The sequence below is a fragment of the Danio aesculapii genome, chromosome 23 (assembly GCF_903798145.1).
Source record: "Danio aesculapii chromosome 23, fDanAes4.1, whole genome shotgun sequence".
NCBI classification, from domain to species: Eukaryota; Metazoa; Chordata; class Actinopteri; order Cypriniformes; family Danionidae; genus Danio; species Danio aesculapii.
In genome coordinates this window covers 2,754,117-2,771,697 of record NC_079457.1, presented here as the reverse complement: position 1 = coordinate 2,771,697, position 17,581 = coordinate 2,754,117, and the positions used below count along the sequence as shown (strand labels likewise).

At 37.8% G+C, this 17,581-nt stretch overlaps 1 protein-coding gene across 1 annotated transcript in view; it reads left to right on the top strand.

The window, feature by feature from the left end:
• LOC130217215 (neuromedin-K receptor) overlaps positions 1-9,310 on the top strand; it is a 10,362-nt gene extending 1,052 nt beyond the window's left edge. The window contains exons 2-5 of the mRNA XM_056449280.1: positions 1,165-1,353; positions 3,393-3,543; positions 4,177-4,373; positions 8,512-9,310. Coding sequence (XP_056305255.1) covers positions 1,165-1,353; positions 3,393-3,543; positions 4,177-4,373; positions 8,512-8,794 — 820 coding nt within the window. The 3' untranslated portion in view covers positions 8,795-9,310. The remainder of the gene's footprint in view (positions 1-1,164; positions 1,354-3,392; positions 3,544-4,176; positions 4,374-8,511) is intronic.
• Positions 9,311-17,581: the final 8,271 nt, after the last annotated feature.

The window sequence follows — 17,581 nt, the reverse complement described above, 5'->3', positions numbered from 1 at the left end:
GATAATTAGCAATAAATGAAACACTCAAACTAAACGAAAGTAACAACCGTCACTGAAAAAAAGTAAAACAAGTCTCTTCAACTCATAATACCCCATATATAATGTTTTCTAGCTCTCTGAAACCTAGATTTTAGGTTTTGATTCTAATTATGTCATTTTGGTGACTGTCGCTTTAAATTCAAATGAGATTGTGTTCTTTTTACAAGAGGGCGGAGCTATGTCAGCATAGTGGCAGATTCGAAAGCAAGACTCAAGCTGCAGTCCCACCAGACTTTTCTGCCCATTGACTTCCATTCATACGCATGCGAATACGTCAGACCGGAAACGCAAGGTCGTGCGACAAGTTTCGCAGTACACTGCGATGCAAAGTGCAAGCTTGGTGAACTCTGACCTGCAAAATCGCATCACGTGACTGCGTAGGACCAATCGAAGATCAAAACATGACCTCTCTGTACAGAAATTTAAAACATGGAGCAATCGCTCGCTTTTTTAAATGTCTATTAACTAGTGGGCGGGGCTTTCCCCCTCTGATGACACGTACAAAGGGAGAATGTCAATCAAAGTGTTTCTGCAGACTGATTTTATCAAGTCTGATTATAAAGAATACAATTAATTAATGTTTACCATTAGCAGCTGGTTATATTTACAGATTGTTGCCACAAAACTGTGTTTAACCCCCTTATAAAAGTGAATTTTGCATAATAGCTCCCCTTATAACTGTAATAATGCATTGTTAGATACTTAACTTTGGTACATTTAATATTTTAAGGTGCAATAAATGCATTAAAAATACATTAAAATCATATTACATATATACAGACTTCACAATGGTCATTGCGTTTTCGCTATCATCTTCATTTCGTTTGTATTCTGAAGCGCAACTCATTTATTAGAGAAGAAAAAACACCACAGTGGCAAATCCCAACTCATCAAACTCCACTTCTCTGACTGATATCTGCTCCAGTTTAGCAGGAAGTGATGCTTCTGTTCTCTTTTGTTTCTCATAAATGTTTTAATAATTACAGTTGAATATTATTACTATATTACCGTTTTGTGCATAAATCTAATTCACATCTTTGGATGGAAACATAGCTGTTACTGTAGAGAAAAATGTGAATGTTATATTACAGATCACTTCCTGTCTCTGTCTCTCTGTTTGGTCAGGTATATGGCGATCATCCACCCAATGAAGCCCCGGCTCTCGGCGAAGGTCACCAAAGCGGTGATTGTGTGTGTGTGGATTCTGGCGGCATTTCTGGCCTTTCCGCTCTGCTTCTACTCCGTCACTGAAGTTCTGCCGCACAGGACCGTCTGCTATGTGGCCTGGCCGAGAAAAGATGACGACGCATTCATGTGAGCAGCTGGATCTTGTTAGTCGAGAGCTGGTTTAGGCTGGTTCTTTACTCCTCTTAAGCTGGTTCTTGCTGGTCATAAGCTCGTTCTTGTTGGTCGTGAGTTGGTTTAAGCTGGTTTGTTGCTGGTCTTAAGCTGGTTCATGTTGGTCATACTGGTCCTTGTTGACCATGAGCTGATTTAGGATGTTTTTTTTTTTGCTGGTTTATGATTGTTTATTATTAGTCATGAGCTGGTTTAGGATGGTCTGTTGCTGGTCATGAGCTGTTTTAAGATGATTTGTTACTGGTTTAAGATGATTTGTTGCTGGTCATGAGCTGGTTCTTGTTGGTCATGCTGGTCCTACGCAGGTCCTTGTTGACCATGAGCTGATTTCGGATGTTTTTTTTGCTCGTTTATGATGGTTTATTATTAGTCCTGAGCTGATTTAAGATGGATTGTTGCTGGTCATGAGCTGGTTTAAGATGGTTTGTTCCTGGTCCTGAGCTGGTTCTTGTTGGTCATAAGCTGGTTTAAGCTGGCTTGTTGGTGGTCTTAAGCTGGTTCTTGTTGGCCATGACTTGGTTTAAGCTGGTTTGTTGCTGTTTCTAAGCTGCTTCTTGTTTGCTGGTCCTAAGTTGGTTCTTGCTGGTCATTAGTTGGATTACGATGATTTGTCATAAGTGGGTCATAGGTCATAAGTGTGTCCTAAGCAGGTTCTTGCTGGTCTAAGTTAGTTCTTTGCTGGTCTAAGCTTCTTGTTGGTCATGAGTTGGTTTAAGCTGGTTTGTTGCTGGTCCTATGCAGCTCCTTGTTGGCCATGAGCTGATTTAGGATGTTGTTGTTGTTTTTTTGCTGGTTTTTGATGGTTTATTATTAGTCATGAGCTGATTTGTTGAGATGGTTTGTTGAGATGGTTTGTTTCTGGTCATGAGCTGGTTTAAGATGGTTTGTTCCTGGTCCTAAGCTGGTTCTTGTTGGTCATGAGCTGGTTTAGGATGAATTGTTACTGATCCTAATCTGGTTCTTGTTGGTCATGAGCTGGTTTAAAATGGTTTGTTACTGGTCTTGAGCTGGTTCTTCTTTGCTGGTCTTAAGCTGGTTCTTGTTGGTCATAAACTGGTTTAAGCTGGCTTGTTGGTGGTCTTAAACTGGTTCTTGTTGGTCATTAGCTGGTTTAAGATAGTTTGTTGCTGTTTCTAAGCTGCTTCTTGTTTGCTGGTCCTAAGCTGGTTCTTGTTGGTCATGAGCTGATTTAAGCTGTTTTTTTTTTGCTGGGCCTAAGTTGGTTCTTGCTGGTCATTAGTTGGATTACGATGGTTTGTTTTGGATCATGAGTGTGTCCTAAGCAGGTTCTTGCTGGTCTAAGTTAGTTCTTTGCTGGTCTAAGCTGGTTCTTGTTGGTCATGAGTTGGTTTAAGCTGGTTTGTTGCTGGTCCTAAGCAGGTTCATGTTGGTCATACTGGTCCTACCCAGGTCCTTGTTGGCCATGAGCTGATTTAGGATGTTGTTTTTTTTGCTGGTTTATGATTGTTTATTATTTGTCATGAGCTGATTTATGAGGGTTTGTTGCTAGTCCTAAACTCCATCATTCTTGTTGGTCATTAGCTGGTTTAAGCTGATTTGTTGAAGGTCATGAGCTGGTTTGTTGCTGGTCCTGAGCTGATTCTTGTTGGTCATTAACTTTTTTAAGCTAGCTTGTTGGTGGTTCTAAGCTGGTTCTTGTTAGTAATTAGCTGGTTTTAGATGGTTTGTTGCTGTTCCTTATCTGGGAAGCTGGTTTTTGCTGGTTGTGAGCCGGTTTAAGCTGGTTTAGGCTGTTTTATTCGCTGGTCCTAAGCTAGTTCCTTTCTGGTCATATACATTTTATACAGTTTTTTTTTCAGCAGGGAATAAGTCATACTAATATAACAACTTGTTTTACTGGCTTAATAAGAATACCTGCTATTAGCTTCTAGAGACTGCATGGAAATCCACAGCTGTGCTCTTCGCTGAGTATATGCTCTTAATCTCTGTGTGTGTGTGTGTGTGTGTGTGTGTATGTGTGTGTATGTTGACAGATATCATGTGGTTGTGGCGCTGCTGGTCTATCTCCTTCCACTTGCACTGATGGCTGTGACCTACAGCCGAGTCGGACTGACGTTGTGGGGTGGAGATTTTCCAGGACACTCTTCAGAAAACCTCCTGGATCACCTGCAGGCCAAGAGGAAGGTCAATCTTACACCACAGCATTATGTAGAGCCACACTTCTCAACCGGGGGCACAGGATGAACAATTGATAAATTGATAAACAACTAGATTATCACTTTATTTTGATAGTCCCTTTAACACATTTTGTTGACAAGTGTTGTTCAGCCACCGATAAACTTCCAGTGAAAGGTTTATCTAACTATTGTCAATTTCAAACGGTTCTTTTTGCAACATCAATATTGTATTTTAATCAAACTATATACAGTAAAATGGACACAGTATATATTCAAATTCAAAGTCCTTCTGCATATACCCCATTGAACCATTTTAAATCATCAGCACAGAAAGTTGAGACAGATCTTTTAATCCCAGTTTCTTTGCAAATCCTGTCTTGTGGACATGGTTATATGTGTTACTATGGAGACATGTAATTATGTGCCTGTCAATCAATATCGGTGGGTGGGGAAAACCACTTTAAATCTTCATATGAGCCGTAATCGTTAATAAAGTAATTACAGTTTATTCAGCTGTACGTTCACGTTTAGGATGGTTTCTACACACAGTTTTATAAGTGAGAGGCCTGTGATGTAGTTGAAACTCTCTTTAAAGTAGCTGTAGTGTTTGTAGCCGTCTGTTTGTTGGTTTTGTGTGTAGGTTGTGAAGATGATGGTGATCGTGGTGGTGACGTTCGCCATCTGCTGGCTCCCGTATCACGTGTATTTCATCATGACGAGCTTCAACCGAACGCTGAGGAGGTTTAAGTGGATCCAACAGGTGTATCTGTCAGTGCTGTGGCTCTCCATGAGCTCCTCCATGTACAACCCCATCATCTACTGCTGCCTCAACAGCAGGTACACAGACATGTAAAGCTTATCTAGAAACTCTCTCTCTCTCTATCTCTCTGGTCATCCTGTGTGCGAATTATTGACTATATGAAATCCCCTATTACTCGTGTAGGTACTACATTTGAATTTTAAAATAATACACAACTGGTAGAAAAGTATGTTCTGTATAATATTAATATGAATGGATTTCGGACGTACACTACCTGACAAAAGTCTTGTTGCCTGTCCAAGTTTTAGAAACAACAAATAATAACTTGACGTCTAGTTGATCATTTGGTGTCAGAAGTGGCTTATATAAAAGGCAAAGGCTTCTAGATTACGCCTTTTTTAAGCAGATTTTTACCAAAATAAAATATGATCATGCCTTGATTTTTCATTATTTCATTAGAACAATAAGGTCTGACTTTACTTTAGCTTGGAGGACTGCATCCATACATCTCTGCAATGACTCAAATCACTGATTAATAAAGTCATCTGGAATGGCAAAGAAAGTGTTCTTGCAGGACTCCCAGAGTTCATTGAGACTCTTTGGATTCATCTTCAACGCCTCCTCCTTTATCTTACCTCAGACATGCTCAATAATGTTCATGTCTGGTGACTGCACTTGGTCAGTCCTGGAGCACCTTGACCTTCTTTGCTTTCAGGAGCTTTGATGTGGAGGCTGAAGTATGGGAAGGAGCGCTAGGTTTATCAGCAGCCCGATGCGAAGCACAGCACTGTTGTATAAGACCGTTTATTCTGTGAGAACAACTGCCTGGATGTACTTTATAACCACTTTTTAGACAGCTACATTTCACTAAACATAAAAAATTTACAAAAAACATTGTTCTGAGGTGTAAAAGTTTACTAATTCTTTAATTAAAGGCAAAGCTGACATAAACTAAAACAGCTGATGGAGTATACACTAACCTGGGCATTATTCAGACACTAGATGGTGCCAAACAGTTAAAACACAAAGCTGACAGAAACTAAAACAGCTGATGGAGTATACACTAACCTGCTCATTATTCAGACACTAGATGGCGCCAAACAGTCAAAAACACAAAGCTGACTGAAACTAAAACAGCTGATGGAGTATACACTAACCTGCTCATTATTCAGACACTAGATGGAGACAAACAGTCAAAAACACAAAGCTGACAGAAACTAAAACAGCTGATGGAGTATACACTAACCTGCGCATTATTCAGACACTAGATGGCGCCAAACAGTCAAAAACACAAAGCTGACAGAAACTAAAACAGCTGATGGAGTATACACTAACCTGCTCATTATTCAGACACTAGATGGCGCCAAACAGTCAAAAACACAAAGCTGACAGAAACTAAAACAGCTGATGGAGTATACACTAACCTGCTCATTATTCAGACACTAGATGGCGCCAAACAGTCAAAAACACAAAGCTGACTGAAACTAAAACAGCTGATGGAGTACACACTAACCTGCTCATTATTCAGACACTAGATGGCGCCAAACAGTCAAAAACACAAAGCTGACAGAAACTAAAACAGCTGATGGAGTATACACTAACCTGTGCATTATTCAGACACTAGATGGTGCCAAACAGTCAAAAACACAAAGCTGACAGAAACTAAAACAGCTGATGGAGTATACACTAACCTGCGCATTATTCAGACACTAGATGGCGCCAAACAGCCAAAAACACAAAGCTGACAGAAACTAAAACAGCTGATGGAGTATACACTAACCTGCGCATTATTCAGACACTAGATGGCGCCAAATAGCCAAACACAAAAAGCTGACAGAAACTAAAACAGCTGATGGAGTATACACTAACCTGAGCATTATTCAGACACTAGATGGCGCCAAACAGCCAAAAACACAAAGCTGACAGAAACGAAAACAGCTGATGGAGTATACACTAACCTGCGCATTATTCAGACACTAGATGGCGCCAAACAGCCAAAAACACAAAGCTGACAGAAACTAAAACAGCTGATGGAGTATACACTAACCTGCGCATTATTCAGACACTAGATGGCGCCAAACAGCCAAAAACACAAAGCTGACAGAAACGAAAACAGCTGATGGAGTATACACTAACCTGTGCATTATTCAGACACTAGATGGCGCCAAACAGTCAAAAACCGCGGCGTTACAGACAAGCATATAAATAAGAATGTGAACGTATTCACTGATGGACAAGATGATTTAAACTTCCCTGATGAGTGTGGTATTAGATTCAGCGGTTGTTATCTGGGAATTACATACATTGGAATAGCACAACTGACCAGTCAGAATCGATAATTTTAGACAGCCGTGTAGAAAGCGAATTATATAACCTTGTCTGCTGTATGCTATCACCTCTGATGACCTTGTCATGCAATGCTGTTTGGAGAATTCGTCTTTCTGCTCGGTCAGCTTCAGATAGATCTACAGATTGACTTGTTCACCCGCACACACCTCACGAATTTAAGCTGACACCTCCCACGTTCTGTCAATCACATTTACACACTGCCTCTGAAACTTTTTCCACTGTTTTTGGCATCTGTTTTTTTTAGAGATGTTTAGACAGTTCAGAGCCGCCGTACACTGAAAGCCAAATCCCAGAATGCTGTCACTCACACTTCATGACAAAAAAATGTGTAAAATAAATAGAGAATGTGGCGGATGGTTGAGAAACACTGCTGTAGACTACTGTATGCTGGATTCAGTGCCTGCTGTGCACATTTCCCATGCTGCTACTTGGCAAGTGTGTGTGTGTGTGTGTCTGTGTGTCTTTACCTTTGATATACTGGCAGTTTAGGAGAGAGTTTTAGGCCTGTTTAAAGTTTGTTTATGTAAATTCTGCGTTATGTGACTGCAGTATTACAAGCAAAGTATCCAAACATCACTGATTTCCTGAAATAAACTTCGCATTTCGAGATAATCCCACACAGCTCTTTGATAAGGAGGTGAACTCTCCTTCCTCTCTGTGCAGTGGATTGGATAAACACAATATTTTCTCTTTCTTTATCTTCTTTAAAGAAGACAGAGGATAACAAAAGCAGCACTGCTTGAATGTTTAGCTTAAATCTCTCAGTATTTGGGCTTTGGTCACATTGTCAAGGAAGAGACAAAACTAGATTGTAGCTTTTAACTCTGGTGCTCTTTTCTCTTAAGTGCAGCACTTATTGCTTCTTGAGGTGCAGTTTGAGCACAGAAATTTGGAACAGGTCTATAAATCTCAGTTTCTTTGCAAATCCTGTCCTGTGGACATGATTATATGCATTACTATGGAGATTAACACGTAAATACTTGTCTGAAAATTAATATTGGTGGGCACGTGAAACTGCACTACTGTCACGCTGCGGTGGGCCTCAAAATCACTTGGATTTGGATCCTAGTTTAATGCAAAATCTACTTTTGTAAGCTGTTTGGACAGAACTGTGTGCAGGTATAGTGTGTCCACAGTCATATTGGAGTGATAGAAACACAATAAGTCTCTTTTTTTAAATTTCCTGATGTTAAATTAGGATCCAAATCCTGATGAGTGTGGTTTTGGGCAGGACGAACCAGCTCATTTGCATTTAAATGCACCGGCCCATGCCTACAAGACACTAGAGAGGTGCCTTTAAATGCAAATGAGCTGGTTCGCCCTGCCCACCGTTCCCATGTGTGTGTCTGTTTCTACTGCGTCACATCATATAAACAGCAGTCAGTGACAGACACAGATGAAGCAGAAATACAGTTGTCAAATGTAGCAAGTGAGTGTATTTGAAGTATTTGTGGTGGAGTTTAGCGTCCACAAACCGGAAAATGTTTGTTGTGTGTTTGAAGCATCTGACACTACATGGCTGTGGTGATTCTAGTGGTTATGAATTACCGCAATTTTACGGTTTTTATTGCAAACATGCTCTGTTGTAAACTTGTAAAACTCATTCTTAAGCTGCAGCTGATCACAGAGAGCTGAACAGATCTTTTAATCCCAGTTTCTTTGCAAATCCTGTTCTGTGGGCATGTTTATAAGTGTTACTACGGAGACCTGTTAATACGCTCCTGTTAATCAATTCGGTAGGTGGGGAAAAACCACACTCCTACATCACGTTATGGTGGGCCTCAAAATCAAATACTGATTGACAGGCAAGAGAGGTGCCCTTTAAATCCCATCTTTACAATAGCTTTGGCTCTGTTTGTGCCACAGGTTCCGCGCCGGGTTCAAGCAGGTGTTTCGCTGGTGTCCCTTTATTCAGATGTCGAACTGTGATGAGCTGGAGCTCCAGACGGCTCGTTTCCAGCAGCAGCGGCAAAGCAGTGTGTTCACGGTCACGCGTATGGAGTCGGACGCCAGCGCCGCCATCAGCAGACGCAAGAGCTCCAGCACCAGCCGCTGCAGCGTCAGGAGCCAATCACGGCCCTCCGCCCGGCCGACGCTCAACGGTGCTCCACACGGAAACATCAGCGGCGTTCGAGAAACACTGAGCTGATAGGAGCGATAAACAGTGCTGGGGTTACACCATATTGAAAAAAACTGACATTGTGATACACTGTTAACAATTTCCTGTAGAATCTACAGTAACTCACTGGCAGCAGTTCTCCAGTAACTTACTGTAAATCAATTAGAGCAAAAGGCCTGTATTACGGTATATTTTTACAGCTGTTTAGCACCATTTATCTTGCTGTATATGTATTAACATTATTGTATGTTTATCTTTACTGTAAAATATACAGTAATTTTCACAATGCAGCTTTAAAATACAGTAACATACTTTATAACTGTAATAGAGTAAAATAAAGTTCATATTACAGTTCAGTTCACCGGTAAATTACTGTAAATCAGTTAAATTTCACAATGCAGTTTTAAAATACAGTAACATACTGTATAACTGTAACAGAGTAAAATACAGTACATATTACAGTTCAGTTCGCCAGTAACTTACTGCAAATCAGTTAAAATTCACAATGCAGTTTTAAAATACAGTAACATACTGTATAACTGGCCTACATTAAAATACAGTTCATATTACAGTTCAGTTCGCCAGTAACTTACTGTAAATCAGTTAATTTTCACAATGCAGTTTTAAAATACAGTAACATACTGTATAACTGTAATAGAGTAAAATACAGTTCATATTACAGTTCAGTTCGTCAGTAACTTACTGTAAATCAGTTAATTTTCACAATGCAGTTTTAAAATACAGTAACATACTGTATAACTGTCCTACATTAAAATACAGTTCATATTACAGTTCAGTTCACCGGTAACTTACTGTAAATCAGTTAATTTTCACAATGCAGTTTTAAAATACAGTAACATACTGTATTACTGTAATAGAGTAAAATACAGTTCATATTACAGTTCAGTTCACCGGTAACTTACTGTAAATCAGTTAATTTTCACAATGCAGTTTTAAAATACAGTAACATACTGTATAACTGTCCTACATTAAAATACAGTTCATATTACAGTTCAGTTCACCGGTAACTTACTGTAAATCAGTTAATTTTCACAATGCAGTTTTAAAATACAGTAACATACTGTATAACTGTAATAGAGTAAAATACAGTTCATATTACAGTTCAGTTCGCCAGTAACTTACTGTAAATCAGTTAATTTTCCCAATGCAGCTTTAAAATACAGTAACATACTGTATAACTGTCCTACAGTAAAATAAAGTTCATATTACAGGTTAGTTCACCGGTAACTTACTGTAAATCAGTTAATTTTCACAATGCAGTTTTAAAATACAGTAACATACTGTATAACTGTAACAGAGTAAAATACAGTTCATATTACAGTTCAGTTCGCCAGTAACTTACTGCAAATCAGTTAATTTTCACAATGCAGTTTTAAAATACAGTAACATACTGTATAACTGTCCTACATTAAAATACAGTTCATATTACAGTTCAGTTCGCCAGTAACTTACTGCAAATCAGTTAATTTTCACAATGCAGTTTTAAAATACAGTAACATACTGTATAACTGTCCTACATTAAAATACAGTTCATATTACAGTTCAGTTCGTCAGTAACTTACTGTAAATCAGTTAATTTTCACAATGCAGTTTTAAAATACAGTAACATACTGTATAACTGTAATAAAGTAAAATACAGTTCATATTACAGTTCAGTTCGCCAGTAACTTACTGTAAATCAGTTAATTTTCACAATGCAGCTTTAAAATACAGTAACATACTGTATAACTGTCCTACAGTAAAATAAAGTTCATATTACAGGTTAGTTCACCGGTAACTTACTGTAAATCAGTTAATTTTCACAATGCAGTTTTAAAATACAGTAACATACTGTATAACTGTAATAGAGTAAAATACAGTTCATATTACAGTTCAGTTCGCCAGTAACTTACTGTAAATCAGTTAATTTTTACAATGCAGTTTTAAAATACAGTAACATACTGAATAACTGTAATAAAGTAAAATACCGTTTATGGAATGACTAACAGAGTTTTTTTTCTGCTATTAAATATTGTTATATTGAGTATAATTCCACGGGATGAAAAGAATGGTTTTATTTGGGAAGAATTTTCACCATTTATTACACAGAATAGTGACGATTATAGATGGGGGGCATAGATAAGGGGATCGGCAAAGGGTCGACTTTTTACAACAGTTTCGACTTTATCTGGTAATTTTGTAAATCATTCATTCATTCATTTTCTTTTCAGCTTAGTCCCTTAATCAGGGGTTACCACAGCGGAATGAACCGCCAACTTTTCCAGCATATGTTTTATGCAGCGGATGCCCTTCCAGCTGCAACCCGTCACTTGGAAACATCCATGCACACTTATTCACACACACACACACACACACACACACTACGGACAATTTAGTTTACCCAATTCCTCTATAGCGCATGTCTTTAGACTTGTGGGGGAAACTGAAGCACCCATTGGAAACCCACGCCGACACGTGGAGAACATGCAAACTCCACACAGAAATGCCAACTGCCACAGAAAGGCTCGAACTAGCAACCTTCTTGCTGTGAGGTGATTGTGCTACCCACTGCGCCACTGTGACGCCCTTTTGTAAATTTAAATTTTAAGTCAGTATTTGGACTTTGTGTCATAATTTTGACTTTTTGTATAATTTTGAATTTTTGTGCCATAATTTTGACTTTTTGTGTTATAATTTTGACTTTTTGTGTTATAATTTTTACTTTTTGTGTTATAATTTAGACTTTTTGTGTTAATTTTGACTTTTTGTGTTATAATTTAGACTTTTTGTGTTAATTTTGACTTTTTGTGTTATAATTTTGACTTTTTGTGTTATAATTTTGACTTTTTGTGTCATAATTTTGACTTTTTGTGTTATAATTTTGACTTTTTGTGTTATAATTATGACTTTTTGTGTTATAATTATGACTTTTTGTGTTATAATTTTGACTTTTTGTGTAATAATTTAGACTTTTTGTGTAATAATTTAGACTTTTTGTGTTAATTTTGACTTTTTGTGTTATAATTTAGACTTTTTGTGTTAATTTTGACTTTTTGTGTTATAATTTAGACTTTTTGTGTTAATTTTGACTTTTTGTGTTATAATTTTGACTTTTTGTGTTATAATTTTGACTTTTTGTGTCATAATTTTGACTTTTTGTGTTATAATTTTGACTTTTTGTGTTATAATTATGACTTTTTGTGTTATAATTATGACTTTTTGTGTTATAATTTTGACTTTTTGTGTAATAATTTAGACTTTTTGTGTAATAATTTAGACTTTTGTGTTAATTTTGACTTTTTGTGTTATAATTTTGACTTTTTGTGTTATAATTTTGACTTTTTGTGTCATAATTTTTACTTTTTGTGTTATAATTTTGACTTTTTGTGTTAAAATTTTGACTTGAGTTGTAATTTCAACTTTTAAATCATAATTTTGACTTTAATGCATGATTTTTTTCTTACCTGGCAGAGATTGGCTTCCATACAAACCAATGTCTTGTTTTTCTGATGCACATGTACACAGACCAACATTTGATTCCTAACTGTTTCAGCTCATTTCAGACATAATTTACTATGTTAACGGTAAACAAGATGGACATTCCTGCACATGTTTGTGTTGAGTGGCATTAGGGGAAAGCTGATGTGGCAGTGTGTGTCCAGTAATTGTACATATGTGTGTCTCTTACACCTATTGCATGTTGTTTTGTTGGCTTGCACAACACCGTCTCATTAGCTGTGTGTCCATATAACCAGCAGTATGATCATAATAATTATAATAAAGTGCTGTTTCACTGTGTATCGTCACCTGTGTGTTGGTCAGAACAGCTGTGTGTGTGTGTCATTTGCTGTAATTCACACTTACTGACTGAACAAGTGACGTTCATTGAGTTAGTGGTAATGAGCACTAGCAATGCTAATTACAGTGTATGTGCGGATCTGAAACACAGCTTAAAGATGGCCCACAGCTATATCACCCTGCAGCCCAAGACTGGTTACTCACTGAAGCTAAGCAGGGCTGAGCCTGGTCAGTACCTGGATGGGAGACCACATGGCAAAGCTAGGTTGCTGTTGGAAGTGGTGTTAGTGAGGCCAGCAGGGGGCGCTTAATCTGCGGTCTATGTGAGTCCTAATGCCCCAGTATAGTGAAGGGGGCACTATACTGTCAGTGAGATGTTAAATTGAGGATCTGACTCTGTGGTCATTAATAATCCCATGGCACTTAAAAGTAAAAAGTAGGGTCCTGGCCAAATTCCCTCTATCGGCCCTTACCCATCATGGCCTCCCAATCAACCCCATCCACTGAATTGGCTCTATCACTGTCTGTCCACTCTACTAATAGCTGGTGTGTGGTGAGCGCACTGGCACTATTGTCCTCTGGCTGCCGTCGCATCCACCTGGATGCTGCACTGGTGGTGTGGAGAGACCCCCTCACAATTGTGAAGCGCTTTGGGTGTATGGCCATACATGATAAATGCGCTATATAAATTCACACATTAAATAAAGGCAAGGTGGTAAATTAAATAATAAAAGTCTTTTAATAGAAAACAGAATTTACTCTATGGGAAGAATTTTCACCATTTATTACACAGGATAGTGGAGATAATAGACAGGGAGCAGAGAGACAGGAAGGATCGACTTTTAAGACAATTTCGACTTCATCTGGCAATTTTGTTAATCATAATTTCAACTTTATTATATCATAATTTCATAACTTCGACATTTTAAGTTAGAATTTTGACTTTTTGTCTACTAATTTTGACTTTTTACGTCTTATTTTTAACTTTTTAAGTCAAAGTCGACTATATATCTGGAACTTTTGCCTTTATAAGTCATAATTCTGACTACCTAAAGTAAATCTTAATTTTTAATATAATAATTTAGTCATAACTTCAAATGTTTAAGTCATAATTTGTATTTTTTTTGTCATAATTTCAACTTTATATGTCAAAATTGCTCAGTGGTGTCGTACTGACGCCTCACAGCAAGAAGGTCACTTACAGTGACAGTTTACAGTAATTGTAACACAACACAAAAATAGTATTTCAGCTAATAAATAAAAATAAAATATTATGTGTTATGGGTGAAATACTGTTACGTATTTAATTTATATTAAATACTATAGTTGTCACGTTTGGGTCTCGGCATGGTGAAGACAAGAGAGGTAGGATCCAAGTGCAGTTTAATAATAATGTATTAAAGAAAGTATTTGTGCAGATAATCGTGGACAAAAATACAACCCAGGCTCATTCTGAAAACACAGTCCTGCGGACGATTCTGGAGACCGCGAATTATGTAGCCGGAGGTGCGTATGGCTGCATTTTGTTTTTTAAGCGAATGATACAGGGCGGTGTGACGCCGTTCCCTTTCGCGCTTGCCGGCTGACCGCTTACCTCCGTGTGGAGGGCTTTTCCGACACATCCAGTTTGTCCGGTTAGCTTGTCGTGTACGTCGGCGGATTTGAGACGCAGAGAGGAGCTGACCACAATGACCGGGTTTGAGTCCTGAGAGTAGTGGTTCCAAAAATCAGGTAATACAAAAACAAGTTCATACCAGGCTGAGAATGTGGTAAAATCCGAAAACGTGGTAAAAATCTGATGAGGGCTTTTCTTTTTCTGGATGGCTTTTTTTTTTTGTACATTGTTGGTTGGGTTTAGGGAAGTAAGCGGGCGGGCGGGTCAATCGGTAAAATGGTTAGGTTTAGAGGAGGAGGAGGGTGGGTCGCCTGATTGCCCGGTCGCCTAGTCAATCATTCAGCCAGTCGGACGGACGGTCGTTCGACAGTGGCCTCTTGTGGGTTTACGCGAGAATGGCGCAGGCGTGAACGACGCTCGCAAAAGACGTTCGAGATGCGAAAAAGCGCACATAGCACCCTCTCGCTGATTCGCGGAAACAAAAACTGCAGAAATACGTACCTCCCGGGACGTATTTTGCGGTCTCCAGAAACGTCCACGGGACTACATTTTCAGAATGAGCCTGGGTTGCAAAAATAGGAAACAGGGCAAGCCATAATCAAAACAGTCATAAGGTCATAAACAATGCATCGATCCAGTACAAACAAAACAAACAACAAACTTAAACAGAGGCAGTGACAGGAAACAACGAAGACTCACTGCAGACGGATCTAACTAGTCCAGATAATCAATAATAACGAGAGTCAGCTGTGCATGTGATCAGTGGAGAATGGGGACCGGTGTGTGTAACCGCATGCAGGGATTTGTAGTTTATGGATGAGTTTGTAGTCCACCAGCGATCGTGATGACTACTAGCTAATATACACACAGTATATATACAATTTTTTACATATATATTTACAGTATGCTGTACACACTTTAGTATAGTTCAAAAACACTATTGTGTTTACTACAGTATTATTTAATATATATCATTATTAATAATAATATAATAAAACGCATTTCTAATCTACAAAATATGAAACTATGGTACATTTTTTATTGTTTTCGTACTCTTAGTTTTTGTTTTGTGAGACAGCGTTGATTTCTTCAGCTTCATTCGTTCATTCACTCTGGAGTGAGTGTGTGTGTGTGTGTGTGTGTGTGTGTGCGCGTGTGTGTGTGTGTGTGTGTGTGTTTGATCAGGAGACAAACTGAAATATAGCAGATGACTTGTGTGGCGTTTGTCCAGATGACACACAGACACTGCACAGAAGAACAGTGTGTGTGTGTGTGTGTGTGCGTGTGTGTGTGTGTGTGTGTGTGTGAGAGTGATGAGAGAAAGATTCATGATGGTTAAAAGACACTGAGACGGAATGTCATTTTACATCTCTCGCTCTCTCACACACACACACACACACACACACAGTTTATACACACACTGGCAGGCCTCTGACTATAAATGGAAGTGGTTTGTGGTTCGAATGATGTTCTCTCTCTCTATACACACACACACGGGCACCGGTGGCACCGAACATGTAATTAATCACACTTGTGCTCTGACAGCTGCTCTATAAACAGGAATAAACAGATGTAAACATCAGAACTTTAAAACAAACAGCGTGAGTGACGTGTTACGTTACACACACACACACACACACACTCACACACACACACACACACACACACCTTCAGGACATCAGTGCTATGATGAGCACCGTTCATGTGATCCACACACACACACACACACACACACACACACACACACGCTGATTCGCCGTGGTCACGTGCCGCGAGTCTCAGGTCTGTGAATCAGTGTGTGTGTGTGTTTCTGCTGTTTCTCTCTGAGCTTTCAGCAGGTGAGACTCACTCATTTCTATCTCTAAACTCATTTTCCCTTATTTTTTATCATTTATTATTTTCACTTTATTTTGGGGATAAATTTGTGCTCCCTGCTAACATTTGATTTAAAGATTGTTCATTTATTTTTAATGTTGACATTTAAAAATGAACTCCCTGCTAAATAATAATAATAATAATAATAATAATACATTGTTTTGAAATGGTTATAATGGGAATTGCATTGGTTTAAATGGAAATGGGGTAACTTTTACAATAAGGTTGTATCAGTTAATGTATTTTTAATATTAATAATCAATAAACAGTACATTTATTACAGTATTATTCATCCTATTATTGTTTTGAAATGGTTATAATGGGAATTGCATTGGTTTAAATGGAAATTGGGTAACTTTTACAATAAGGTTGTATCAGTTAATGTATTTTTAATATTAATAATCAATAATCAGTACCTTTATTACAGTATTATTCATCTTAATGTTGTTTTGAAATGGTTATAATGGGAATTGCATTGGTTTAAATGGAAATTGGGAAACTTTTACAATAAGGTTGCATTAGTTAATGTATTTTTAATATTAATAATCAATAAACAGTAGGTTTATTACAGTATTATTCATCTTAATATTGTTCTTAAATGGTTATAATTGGAATTGCATTGGTTTTAATGGAAATTGGGTAACTTTTACAATAAGGTTGTATCAGTTAATGTATTTTTAATATTAATAATCAATAATCAGTACATTTATTACAGTATTATTCATTTTAATAATGTTTTAAATGGTTATAATGGGAATTGGATTGGTTTTAATGAAAATTAATGTGAATTGATTAACTAAATTGGCCGTAGTGTATGAGTGTGTGTGTGAATGTGTGTGCATGGGTGTTTCCCAGTACTGGGTTGTGGCTGGAAGGGCATCCGCTGTGTAAAACATATGCTGGAATAGTTGGTAATTCATTCCGCTGTGGCGACCTCTGAAATAGAGACTAAGCTAAAGGAAAATGAATGAATTAATGTAAATACATTAACCAACATTATAATGCAGCCATATTGTAAAGTAAATGTTTAATCATGATGGAAAGTGGCCCAAAACACAGTGGAAACCATAGAAATGTACTGCTTTCATTTGTTAAAATGTAATGATTTTAGAGGTATATTTAGTGGAGAACATTACAGATTTTGTGATGGTTTCTGTTTGTTTTTTTCATCAGGTTTTAAACCTTTAAAATTAAAGTTTTCAAAACATACTTTATAAAACAGTTGATGGATAGAGTCGTCTTCAATTATAATTATAAAAATGCAAATTAAGTTTTGTGAAATTGGATTGTTTACTGTTTGGTTATATCTATTCTGATCGAACAAAAATAACAAATATTGTGTGTGTGTGTGTGTGTGTGTGTCTGTGTGTGTGTGTGTGTGTGTGTGTGTGTGTGTGCACGGTTTTGTGACACATCAGTTTTTTCAGAAAGTAAAACTGTACAGTTTCCAGTAAGGACGATGAAGACACATGGAATGTCCTCATAATTCACAAAAACAGGCTTCTGTGTGTGAATGTGGAAGGAATCAG